This window comes from Chenopodium album, chromosome 16, assembly GCF_948465745.1.
Source record: "Chenopodium album chromosome 16, dcCheAlbu1.1, whole genome shotgun sequence".
NCBI lineage: Eukaryota > Viridiplantae > Streptophyta > Magnoliopsida > Caryophyllales > Amaranthaceae > Chenopodium > Chenopodium album.
The window spans coordinates 43,943,732-43,955,919 of record NC_137849.1 but is presented as its reverse complement, the minus strand read 5'-3'; the positions used below and the strand labels follow the sequence as shown (position 1 = coordinate 43,955,919).

Genomic DNA, 12,188 nt, shown 5'->3' with positions numbered 1-12,188 from the left:
ATAAAGGGTCCCACAATTCCCTGATTAAAGAAGGGTAGCTTCTTTCTTGCTGCATAAAATTTTATACAATGTTTCATCTCATCATAAAAAATCCAAAATTTATTTATACATACTGTATCTGAATTTCTGAATCAAAAACATTCTTACTCAAATCTGATGATAATTTTGCATTGTATTGGTAAAAGTAAAATCTGGGTTAAAAAATATGTTTGTTTGACAGATTTTTTACTCCTATGAAACTTTCTGAAAATTTGGGCTGCTGCTGTAAAATTCTGGTGCAACTGAATCCCTAAGCAGATACTGCTTTAACTGCATTACTGCTATAATTCATGTTACAGATACTGCAGTATCTAAAAATTTCAAAATTTATTTTCTTAATCAATGTATTTAATCAATTAATTATACAAGAATTAAAAAAAAAAAATTAGAGTAACTATATTTATATACTCTAATTTTTTTATATTTTTTTTTATACTTTTAATGTTCTGTTTGTTTGGACCAAAATGTCACACAAAAATTACATGAATAATCCCTATCTTGTACAAATATATGCTATTTTCTCCAACCCAGTATCTATATTACATATTACATCTGGGAAATCTACAACAATATATTCAAATGAAATTTACACTACTCCTTGCTGTTTTTCCCACTCTGCAGGCCTGCTTGAATTTCACAATTGCGCAGTCGGCGTTGTAAGAACAGCAGGAGAGGAAGAATAAAATGCAGGTATTGCTATTGCTAAGGTTTAGTATATGTTCTAACCCCAGTTTTATTCATATAGAGATTGTAGAGAAGTATGCATAGAAACGTTTTTTTTTTGTACTTTTTTTTTTTATTTAGGCTACAAAATCATTTAGGATGTGTGATGGGTTACCGAACCTGTGTTGCTGGTTTACTTGCTCAAGGTATGGATTATAGTCCGAGGTGGAGACTCCCATAGTAGCATCTGTATTTGTGTTACCCCGGAATGTGACATCGCCTTCACGATGTCGCAAGCCTAAGGCCAGGGATACTTGGTTGTCTACACTAAAGCTGCCTAACTCGGACATTTGGTAAGCAGCAGGATTGGCCATGAGATGTGGATGCCCATGCCCTCCACCATTAGGGTCCGGAGAGGAAAGAGTCCCATTATTACTGTAAAACCCGTGATTGTCATTATTAGCACCAATACCTTGGTTGACATTGATCTTCGAATCATGAGCATCGTGGACTATTGATGTTGAGCTTTCCTGCATTTCCTCTCTTCTGTCTTCAGACCCCCAAGACTTCTCCCTTGCTAATTTGGGCGTGTTTTCTGGCGAAGATCTTGAATTCAATAATTCTGCTTCTCCGAATTCTTCTTTGTACATTTCCTCAACCATTGGCTTCCAAAGACGTACACGTGCATTGATAAACCAATTTGCAACCTGCTCCATTTCAAGATCAACAGCAACAAAATGTCAGTTTAAGTTGTGCAGTAATAAGATTTTCATCACAGTTTGCATTTAGACTCCTACATTAAACTTACTTTACTTGGTAAAGATAGATAACAAGTACTTTTCTTCCATTCCAATTCAATTTTATCACATTCGAATCAAGGAGCTTTTCAAAAATAAAATGGTAACTTTCAGCTTTCAGTGGGCATAGAGACAACTACGAAGTATTTTATATGGACTCTTCGTATCACCTTAAGTACCCATGTGGATACTTGACGCTCCAAGCCTCCACCATGGGTATGGACAGGTGAAGTTTTCAATTTTGGCCAAAATTGTACTATCTTACATAACTTTCTTCAGACTAATGATGCACACATCTGAGAGTGAATAGGCATCTTTAGGTAGTTTGGGGATGGGGGAGGGGGTGATGGGATGGGGAAGAGAAAGAGGCGGGAATGGATCTTCGAATCCAATTTCTCTGCAGTACAACGTTCTAAAGAGAGATTTTCAAAACAATAAAAACAATAATTCTATTAGCTTTCATTGGAATTACCTGACTTCTAGTCAATCCTGTCTGTCTAGCCAGCATAATCTTCTCCGAATCCTTTGGGTATCTGTTAGACATAGATTTAAAACATGAGCCTGAATTCACCTTTCATTAACAGAACTCGTAAGAGTCTAAAGAGGCAGTGAACATACGGATGGAGGAAGTGCTCAAAAAGCCAAGCACGAAGAATAGTAACAGCACTTTCAGGAAGTCCCCTCTGAGGCCTCCATGCATGGCGCATCATACCAAATTGCTGAAGGGCTCTCTGTTGCCTGAGTTGTTGATCCACATAGCGAAGACGAGGAATTACTCCAAGACCATTGTCTTGCTCTCCAAGGCTTTTTCTGGTTGCTTGAATTTGGTTAGTTATGGCATCACGCAGGCATCGGAAATGGCGAGAAATTGTTTTAAGGGCCAGTGCTGTGTAAGGCTTGGCTGCCCCAACCCCGGCTACCACATCAAAAGATGACACCAGGAGTTGCATCTGTTGACAATATTGTTTGTATCTTCTGTCCACCTGCAATCAGAGGCACACATGATATATATTATACCTCAGTTCGGCTCATTCACCATTCAATTACCTATAAGGACACATAAAAATGATTCCCAAAGTGGATTACATAACATTGCACCATCCTTCCAAGTGCTCCTATCAGTCATTGACAAGCAGAACAATAACAGCTTACTCCACCATGTCAGCTTCAAAAGTAATGCAAATGTAACTGCAAGCAAACCTATCCGAATTCCCAACCCAGAGACCCAACAGTTCTAAAGGCAGACATGCATCAAAGGGACACTTTCACTAAGAATGACAGAAGTTGGAAATTTATTCACAGTGCTTTCAAAGCATGTGACAATTCATTATCATCTCATACCACATAACCATTGATCAAATGAAAATCAACTATTTCCCTATTGTGTCTTCAAAATACAAGATTTTGGCTACTTCTTGCCCGTTATCAAACTCCAAGGAAAGCAAAACACAAAGTAGATCGCCCAATACACTGCATACACACTACATCTCTAAAAAAAAAAAAAGGCTATGTCCTCCTGTAATTGCATTAATCAACTCAGTTATATTTATTTACTATACTTGTGTAACAGCTTATAAACTCCTCTGTTTCATTCCCTATCAAGCCTTAAGCCACATAAATTCATTTCCCAAAATGGCTTTCAGTTAGATACCGACACTTCCAAACCACTGTTTCCATGGTTCTACCTAATAGCTTTGCTGTTATAATGGAGCTAAGAGAATCGAAATTGATCCTCATGATTACTTTCAACAACCAAACGACGCATCAATCAGCATCAGCAATATGGAAGAACCTCAAGCAACATATAATAACTTAAGGCAGCCTCTAATCTTTCAATCAGCTAGTATCCCCAACAAATTCGATACCTCCTCCTCACCTGGTCACCAACACTTTCGTCTAGAGCTCTGTCAATGTCTCCAAAACATCATAATTTTCTCAAGGATTGTTTATACCAACTATGATCAGGAACAAGATGTGGTAGTCCATAACATGCAATTTAGAAATCAGGACAATGCATTGACATATTACCAACCAAGAACACACGGGAATGGACAATTCAGAATCTATTGACAGTAAAATAAAACAATGCAATGATATCATACCTCATCCAACATGGAATGAAGCTTATCCAACTTGTTCTGCAATTCTTGTCTCTCAGCAGGAGATAGCTCCACCGTGGATCCAGACTCATTAGCTTCTGAGGCGGCTTGTGATCCGCCTTTAGACTCCTTGGAACTTTCATCTACCTTGCTTGTGTTTTGTTCTTTACCAGAATCAGATCGCTTAAGAGCTTCCCGGACATTAACTACTTCATCCAGCAACTGTTGTGCAGCCTTAAGGTACTTAGACTTCACAAGTGTGTTAGCCATTCCAGCCTGCTCATACTGATATTGATTACAATTCATTGCTTTCGCGTTCATTGAATATTGAGGATTGTTCAGAGCCCCAAACCTAATATTATTATGTCCATCTCCTTGCAATTCATAAGGAAAAAAGTCAGAATTTCTCATATCCTTGTTTGGGGAAGCCTCATCAACCTTACAGGCCATTGGCCTAACATTATTCTCAGCCGAAAAGGGAAGGTGAGGGCTTAGGACAGAGGAGAGTCCTGGATTGGAATACTGATACTGCTGAAACTGAGATGTAGAAACCGCGGTTGACATCTGTGTGCTAAGGCTAAGCGATAGTCCTTGCAAATTCTGCTCACCATCCACCATATTTATCTGACTCCTAGATGTCAATTGAAGTTCCCCTGGCATAGAATTACCGACGTTTTCACCTTCTCCTGAGTTAAGTGTCCCGCTCATGGGCTGCATACACATCGAATCCCCGGTAGGTGGGATAAACATCATCTCATTTCTCCCATTCATCGCAGGCATCTCAACACCATTTTGTGGATTCATTGAAGAACCAGGCGAAATCTCAGAGAACGAACCGGGTGAAGGAGATGTAAGATACATCATCATGTTCCCATGGAGAAGAGGTGACTCAGAGTATGATGCAAACTTTTGGTCCCGGACATACGGCGCTGACAGGACATCAAGCTGAGCACTAGAACTGGGGTAATAAGTGGCCATTTTTGGGTAGGATTCCTATCACTTTTACTCAAAAAGTTGCAATACACAAGCACAATTCCAATAGTAGAACATCAGCAGAAATCCTCATATGTCATATGATCAAAGTTCATGGACCAGTAACAACCACCTATGATAAGATAAAAATCACTAAATAAATAAGTCCAATCTGACAAAGCAATTCACCTTTTATGTTTTTACTCATCATCATCAAAATCTTTGTAACCCAATAATTATTAATCAGCAAAAAGGAATAATATCATACATATTCTAGAATCATCTAAGATATGATCAAATACACAATTACAATAATAATTTCAAGGAATTATATCAGATAAAGAATCAAAATTTAAACTTGCACAGAAATTAATAAAAATTTACAGAAACCCTATTCTGAAAATGTAAAAATAGACTAATAACTGAAATATAACACTCTAAATTACAATCAGCTGAAATTAGTGTTCTTGATAGTTCTTCATCACTAAGCTTAAACTTGTCAAACCCAGAATAGAAATTCAGCAACATGAACTATTATCAATCAAAGTGCATCATCAAAACCATGGTTAAATATAAAATTAAAAAAGCATTAAATTTATAAGTGAAAAAAATATAATTACACTCAAAAGCTAGGAAATTACAATTGAGGTATACCTTAAAGAAACCCAAAGAGTTTGTGCCTTAATAAGGGAACAAAGAAGCTTAAAATTGCAAAAAAGCATAAAAACCTTATACACTAAAGACAAACTGATCCCAAGAGATTTTGCGAACAATAAACCAACCCACCCTTGAAACCCTTTTCAATCAAAAAAACAATGACACACCCAATTAGAATAATATACTTACTACAACCAACAAACTATATATTATATAATTAATAAAAATATTTAATACAAAAATAATTAAATAAAAAAGTTTGAATTTTTCCTACCCAAATAAAATAATGAGTGGCTAAGATAGAGAGAGAAAAAAGAAAGTAGAGAGAGAAAGGAGTTAAGTACAACCTTCTATTTCTTGAATAATAAACAAAATGAATTGGTAAAAATTTAATCTTTAATTAATAATCTCTCACAATCAATCATATTCTCACCATTGGCACGTGTGAGAGTAAGAAATTTAGCACCAAAAAGATGTAAACTTTGAAGGGATTGAGAGTAGTTGTTGTTGCTGTTGTTGCTAATAGTTGTTGGTAACCTCCTCTGTTTTTTTCTCTCTCTAAAAATCTACAATATTTGGGGTTTAAGGAAGAGCTAACTACCAGTTGGTAGACCTAAACACTGTCTTAAACCTCATTCAAAAGCATACCCACTTTCTCTCTCTATACTTTCTCTCTCTAGTTGCAGAGGATTTTTTTTTTTTTTTGAGGATTAAATTGGAGAAGAAGCTCTGTTTTCTGTGGTCATGGTCATTTTTGTCCCTTGAAAAAAAATCAATAAAGTTTTAATCTTTTTTAGAAAATAAAAATAACCCATTTCATAAAAAACAAAAATACAAACAACCCATTTCATAAAATATAAATATAAAAAAAAAACCCAGAAATTATTTTCTAAATTAGAACAAAAAAAAAAAAAAAAACAAATGGACAATTGTGATAAGGGGGAATAAAATAATTGGAAGAGTTAGCTTTAGAGATAGCTGCATACTATTCGTAGGAGTAGGTGACAGTGACAACATCACACGTTTTAACGTATACAAAGCGATTCCTAAGTATATACGCCTCCAAAAATTAATTTTTAAAAATATGAATACACATTTTATTAAATAATACAAGTATAAAATTTCAATTTTTAATATTATGAGGAATTTATTTTGCTTGTTTGTTGGGTGTATTCATTATTCAATTCATATTTCCGGCTTGGTTGGTAATTTGGTATCCACAAAAATTATTCGCCCCCCTCAATTATTGAATTCAATTGCCTTGTTGAACCAAATAAATGCTGACAGAAGATGTTTTATATTTTTGGGTTTTTGAACAATTTTTGGATAGGAGTAGTAGCTAAGTAATTATACAATAGTACGAGTATTAAAATTGTATTAAAAATTGCGTATGCATTTTGGTGTATAGGAAGTCATAAAAGAGAAATAAATGCTTAAAAAATTTAATACGAGTTCAATACTAAATTATTTCTTATAAAAAATTTAGTAGTATTTGAGTAGCGCGCAAAATAAATCGTACCCATTATATATTATGCATGATAGTGTGAATAAGAAAAGGCATGTTGATTGGCAAGTAAAACCAATAATGAAACTCCAAAGTGAGATGAAAAGAGAAAGAAAAGTTTTTTCAAATAATGAGTGAATTCTAGAGAAAAAGAAGATAATCAAGGTATACTTTTTATGGGCCTAGCTAGGTGGGGGTAAAAAAAAAAGGAATGGGTTAGATAAAAGTTGGTGGAATTCCAAAAATAGTTTACAACAAAAAGGTTGGTTCCATTAAAAATTAAATAAATAATAAATTAAATTAAATTAAAAAAAGTAAGAAAAAAGGGTTGGTTAATGCTTGTGCATGAATTTGGATTGTTAAAGTTGTGCTTTCCATCATTTGTGAAGATAGTCGGTTGTACTTGAGAAATCATCTGTTGCAGTTGACCAATTATAGTACTCATTGGTTCATGACCAAGAGGTGTTAACTTAGATTGTAATTCAATTGTTTAACCTCCTAATTACTAAACTTTGTAAGTTGTGTTTCTCATGTATAATTAGGTGTTTTTTTGATATACAAGTATTCAATTGAATATGTAGAATTTAATATTTAAGGCACATATGTGAAATTTAATTAAATATGATGTACTTCCTAGTTCATTGCTATTATTATGAGAAGTTAATAGTGTTTTTTTTTTTTTTTTTTTTGGTTAAAAGCAGAAGTTAACAGTTTGATATTACACATTGAGGTTAATCTAGTAAGGGTCTGTTCCCTTCAGCTAAACTTCAGTTCAACTCGAATCAGATCAGTTCAGTTCAGTTCAACTCTTACTTTCCTTCTCTCATAAATTCATTTCAACTCTATTCAATTCAGTTCAGTTCAGCTCCAATCAGTTCAGTTCAGTTCAACTTAGTTCAATAAATCAAAACAGGCCCTAAGATCTCACTTTTTACACAAATAAAAATTAGTTCTATGCACGCATCTCTTATACTACCTCCGTTAACATTTACTTGCAACTTTGGGGTATTATTTGAGAAACATAAAATATTCCAAAGTTGCAAGTAAATGTTAACGGAGGTAGTATATGTCAATAAATATATAAAGCTAATATCGGAGAAAATTTGTCAGTAAAAATTGGTCTAAATGTTAATGAATGTATAGATAAAGTGTTTTTGAATGATAAATTATCAGTTATACATGGAGTAGCAAACTCAAAACTTCCCAAGAACTTGATAGCTTTGATACTTCGTACATATATATATATATATATATATATATATATATATATATATATATATAGTATTGAAAAGAGAATTCTCAATAATGTAACGCAATTAGAAAGAAATGTTTATTTTATTTTCCTAAAATAAAAATATATAATTCTTTCAAAAAAAAAATTATATATATATATAAAGAAAAAGTCACAAATTAATAATAATATAGATGGAACACGATCATCCCAATCTTTGATTTGCTACGACTTTAACAAACTTATATGACATCCACAAAAAGAATTGTTAATGATTAGAATTTAAGTGTCAAGAATTACATTGAAAAGAGGTGATAAAATGAGGTAAACCTAATTATTAAGTAAACTTTCCTTAAGTAACTAATTCCTTACACCAATCCTAGAAAAGAGGAAAAAAAATCCCGACATGAGGTGAGTGGACCGAATGTCTGGAGTTGCTTGATGTAATTAGGTCAACAACATTTAGTGAAGTACAAGTTGAGCTATTTTGTTCAAATAAGAGCTTGAGGTAATGCATGCATATATTCTCTATAACGATCTTGTTGTCAATTAGAAGTTGCTTGCATGGCTAATTTTTAAAATTGAAATTCATTAAAAAGATAGCGTCATGAGAAAAGTACACCCCAAACTTATATAACGACTTTGTTTAATCCATAAATTTATATCAATGTTGTTTCACATACCCGTCTAACACAATTTAACACTTAGTATAACTTTTCTAAGTTTATTTGAGCTATTTTAGTAATTTATCTTGATATTTTCTACTCCGTAATACATACTTATAGAAAATACAGCACGAAAAGGTGCTATGATATGACAATAGCAAAAGCTAATTTATTAAGTCCGTAATACATAGGGCCTGTTCTCATTGACTGAAATGAGTTAAACTGAACTTATTAGATCTGAACTGAATATTTTATGAGAGAAGGAAATTAAGAGTTGAGCTGAACTGAACTGAATTAAACTGAAAATAATCTGATGAGAATAGAGTCGTACTATATAAAAGCCAACACAATTATCTGTAATACATCAACAATCTACTTGTTTGAAATAGAAATAAAAGAAGAGATATGATTCCCAATCAAAAATAATAATAACTATCAAAATCTCATCAATTATACTCCTTTATTAATCCCAAAATTAAATGACTCTAGGTGGCTAACCAAGAAAGACAAGAAATAAATTTGCACAATCATTTTTTCTTAGCTACAAGTAAATCTTAGTGATGATACTATGTACTTTGGAAAAAAAAAAAAAAAAAAAGAATGATACTATGTAACCTATCATTAGCCGACATCTATAAATTCCATAGATTGCAAATTTAATGTAATAATAATAGTACACTCATACAAAGGACAACGATTTTGAATTAGATGCAAATAAAATACACATATAAATTTATTTTTAATTTAATTTAATTTAATTTTAAATACTACAAAATTGCTTACCTTTTACAAAAGAGTTTAAATGACTAAGACAAACACCTAAATCCTATTATTCCTAAAGTACAAAGCACCACTATATATATATTATAATGAAAAATTACCAATTCTAATAGTGTTACTAAAAGTCCACAACATAGGATAATAATAATTAGATATAACATAATCTAAGGTAAAGTTGCTTTCATGCTCATAATTTGCATGTTTAGTTGCTATATGATGTTTCGCTTTCAAATGGGATATTTCCACATGTTAATAGTATTATTTTTTGCATTGTTTGTTGTTTTTGTAGTATATACCTTGGAGAATTTGTAACAAGGATAGATGACTGACAAAATTGTCATAAGTTTTATACTAAAATTTGGTCATAAAACCAAATATAAATAAAACTTTTTGTGTACAGATGGACATTTGTGCTAAATTTCTGGCAGAATGTTCAGAATGTCATAAATGATGGTGGTTTATTTTAATGTTATGGAATTAATTAACTAGTTACTAAACAAACTTTGTTATTAAACTCCGTAATAACTGTAATATGAAACTGTTTGTTTCTCCTTTAGTAAAGCAAAAGGGATGTTGTACACTTGTATTCATGCCTTGATAGTTCCATCTTGGCATGTTAGCATGCATCGCTCTATGATTGCTCCCCTTCAATTTTTTTTTTTTTTTTTTTGAAGGATGATTGCTCCCCTTCTTGTAGGTATTGATCGAGTGCGACTGATCTTGATGATGAGACACATAATAAATTATCTATAAATATTATTCACAATCTTGACTACGGAGTGTATAATAAGTAATTTCTCGTTAAAATAAATCACTCTTAACATAATTTCTTGTTAAAATAAATCACTCTTAACATAATGTAATATAACCATCCCGACATGCTTACACTTAGCAACAAAGCATGTCACCTCAAGATGGTAATATCTAGAACTATATTCTAGGCTACTCTTCTCATATAACTACTAAAAAAATTATTAAGGCATCATTTCATTGTATGCTAGGAGAGTCTTTAATCTTGTTTTAAAAAATGTGGAGCTTTAAGTTTCTTCTTACACTTAGAATAAGAAGTAAATTAGTATGGCATAATGTGACGATTTTAGTAGTTTAGATCAGCATTGTGTGCACATTATTTATACAACAACAATAATGTTTCTATCAACTTTTGACTAAGTTAAAAGAGAAAAAAAGTTTCTTCCCTTTATAGAGGATATCCTTTAGCATATGTATAACTCAGTTGTCAATGGGTGTTGTGCTCTTCATTCAATATTCATTCTCATAATCTAATCTAAATATTCGAGTTAACTTATCTATACTCATATTTCATGATATATATATATATATATATATATATATATATATATATATATAAATGAAAATAATTATGAGAATAGCTTATAAGTTTGATTTCTCTAGCAGTTTCATTCACTGATTTTGATTAAATAGTCGGTAAAAAAAAATAATAAATAAAAAATTACACATCTAATGTAGCGAAATGAGTGGATGAATCAATTTCTCAATACAATCCTAACAATTCGAAGGTAAAGAGTTTTTCAATACATGTCATCTTATCCTTATAGATAAACTAGGAATTCTCCTCCATAAATTTGTCTTACTTTCCCGTCCCAACAATTATATATTCATGAATTTGATTTGACTAGTAATAGTGTCTAAACTAGGAGTACAATCTAAGAAAAGAACTCATATTTTAAATGCACTCGAGAGTATTTTAAGGAAAATTGTGATTACAATTCTAAAAACAACAACAGAGTGTCAAAATCGTACTCCCTAGGACTTATATGAAGTGTTGTATCCTTGAAGATTTGGTTCCACATTAAAATTATGGACTTTAAGCATAATTGAAAACATCCCCTTCAAGATGTTTGGATTAGAGCCAATTTATTATGGCTTGACCTTGCATGATTTGGATTGAATTTTCTAATATAACAATTGTGCTATTCTTCCTCATATAGGTCAAGAAAGGCCTAAATCACATTTAAGGCTATGTGGTAGTAATTCGCATGACACTTATTCCGATTCAATTTATGATATTTGGGCAGAAATTTACAACCGAACAAACAATAGGTGTTTTGGACAAGACAATCTAAAGAGAAAAGAATAAGGCGAAAAAAATAATAGATTCATAAAAGTTTAACTGCTATCTTCCCTTCCACCATTATTGCTTTCCTAACACACTATTAAACTATACCAAATTCTTAATTAAACTATACCAAATTCTTATGTACATTCACATCCTTTGGTGGTCAACATACATGATTATTTCAAACACTCCATAGAAAATAAAGAAGACTAAAAGTTATTTAATCCAACTTTAATTTTCTTTCAACCTAAAATAAATTGTTAGCTCATATTATACACTATACTATAATAATGTGGCAACAACATTAGTACTCCCTCCGTCCCTAAATTACATTCCTCTTTGGAAATTTACACGGGAATTAAGGAGGGAAGAATAAGACAAATAACAATAATTAGATAATGTAATGGGAAGTACAAAGATAGGGTAGTTATTATTCATGACATGTCATCAATCCTTTGCAAAAAAAAGGACCAATCACATGCTCCTAATTGAAAATTTTTAACCAATCATATTCATTGTAATTTGGCACAAGAATTATGAGTGAGATTAGGTAAGGATGAGTGAGAAAGCATTAAATATAAAACAGAAAAAGAGAGTTGATTTACTAAAAAAACTTACCAAAAATAGAAAGGAGGAATGTAATTTTGGAATACCAAAAATAAAAAGGAGGAATGTAATTTAGG

General features: G+C 32.2%; 1 protein-coding gene across 4 annotated transcripts; it reads right to left on the bottom strand.

Annotated features, from left to right (window-relative positions):
- Positions 1 to 426: 426 nt before the first annotated feature.
- On the bottom strand, positions 427 to 6,073 carry LOC145586614 (BEL1-like homeodomain protein 7). 4 transcript variants are annotated; one of them, XM_081643497.1, is made up of 5 exons: positions 5,575 to 6,073; positions 3,602 to 4,703; positions 2,118 to 2,482; positions 1,972 to 2,032; positions 427 to 1,409 (listed from the first exon to the last, which is right to left on the bottom strand). In XM_081643497.1, the coding sequence occupies exons 2-5, from the start codon at positions 4,574 to 4,576 to the stop codon at positions 840 to 842; spliced, it is 1,971 nt and encodes a 656-aa protein (XP_081499623.1). In that variant the 5' UTR covers positions 4,577 to 4,703; positions 5,575 to 6,073; the 3' UTR covers positions 427 to 839. The 4 variants fall into 4 exon arrangements, with proteins under 4 accessions (XP_081499623.1, XP_081499621.1, XP_081499624.1 ...); XM_081643495.1 differs by having other exon boundaries at positions 5,661 to 6,073; XM_081643498.1 differs by having other exon boundaries at positions 5,502 to 5,582.
- Positions 6,074 to 12,188: the final 6,115 nt, after the last annotated feature.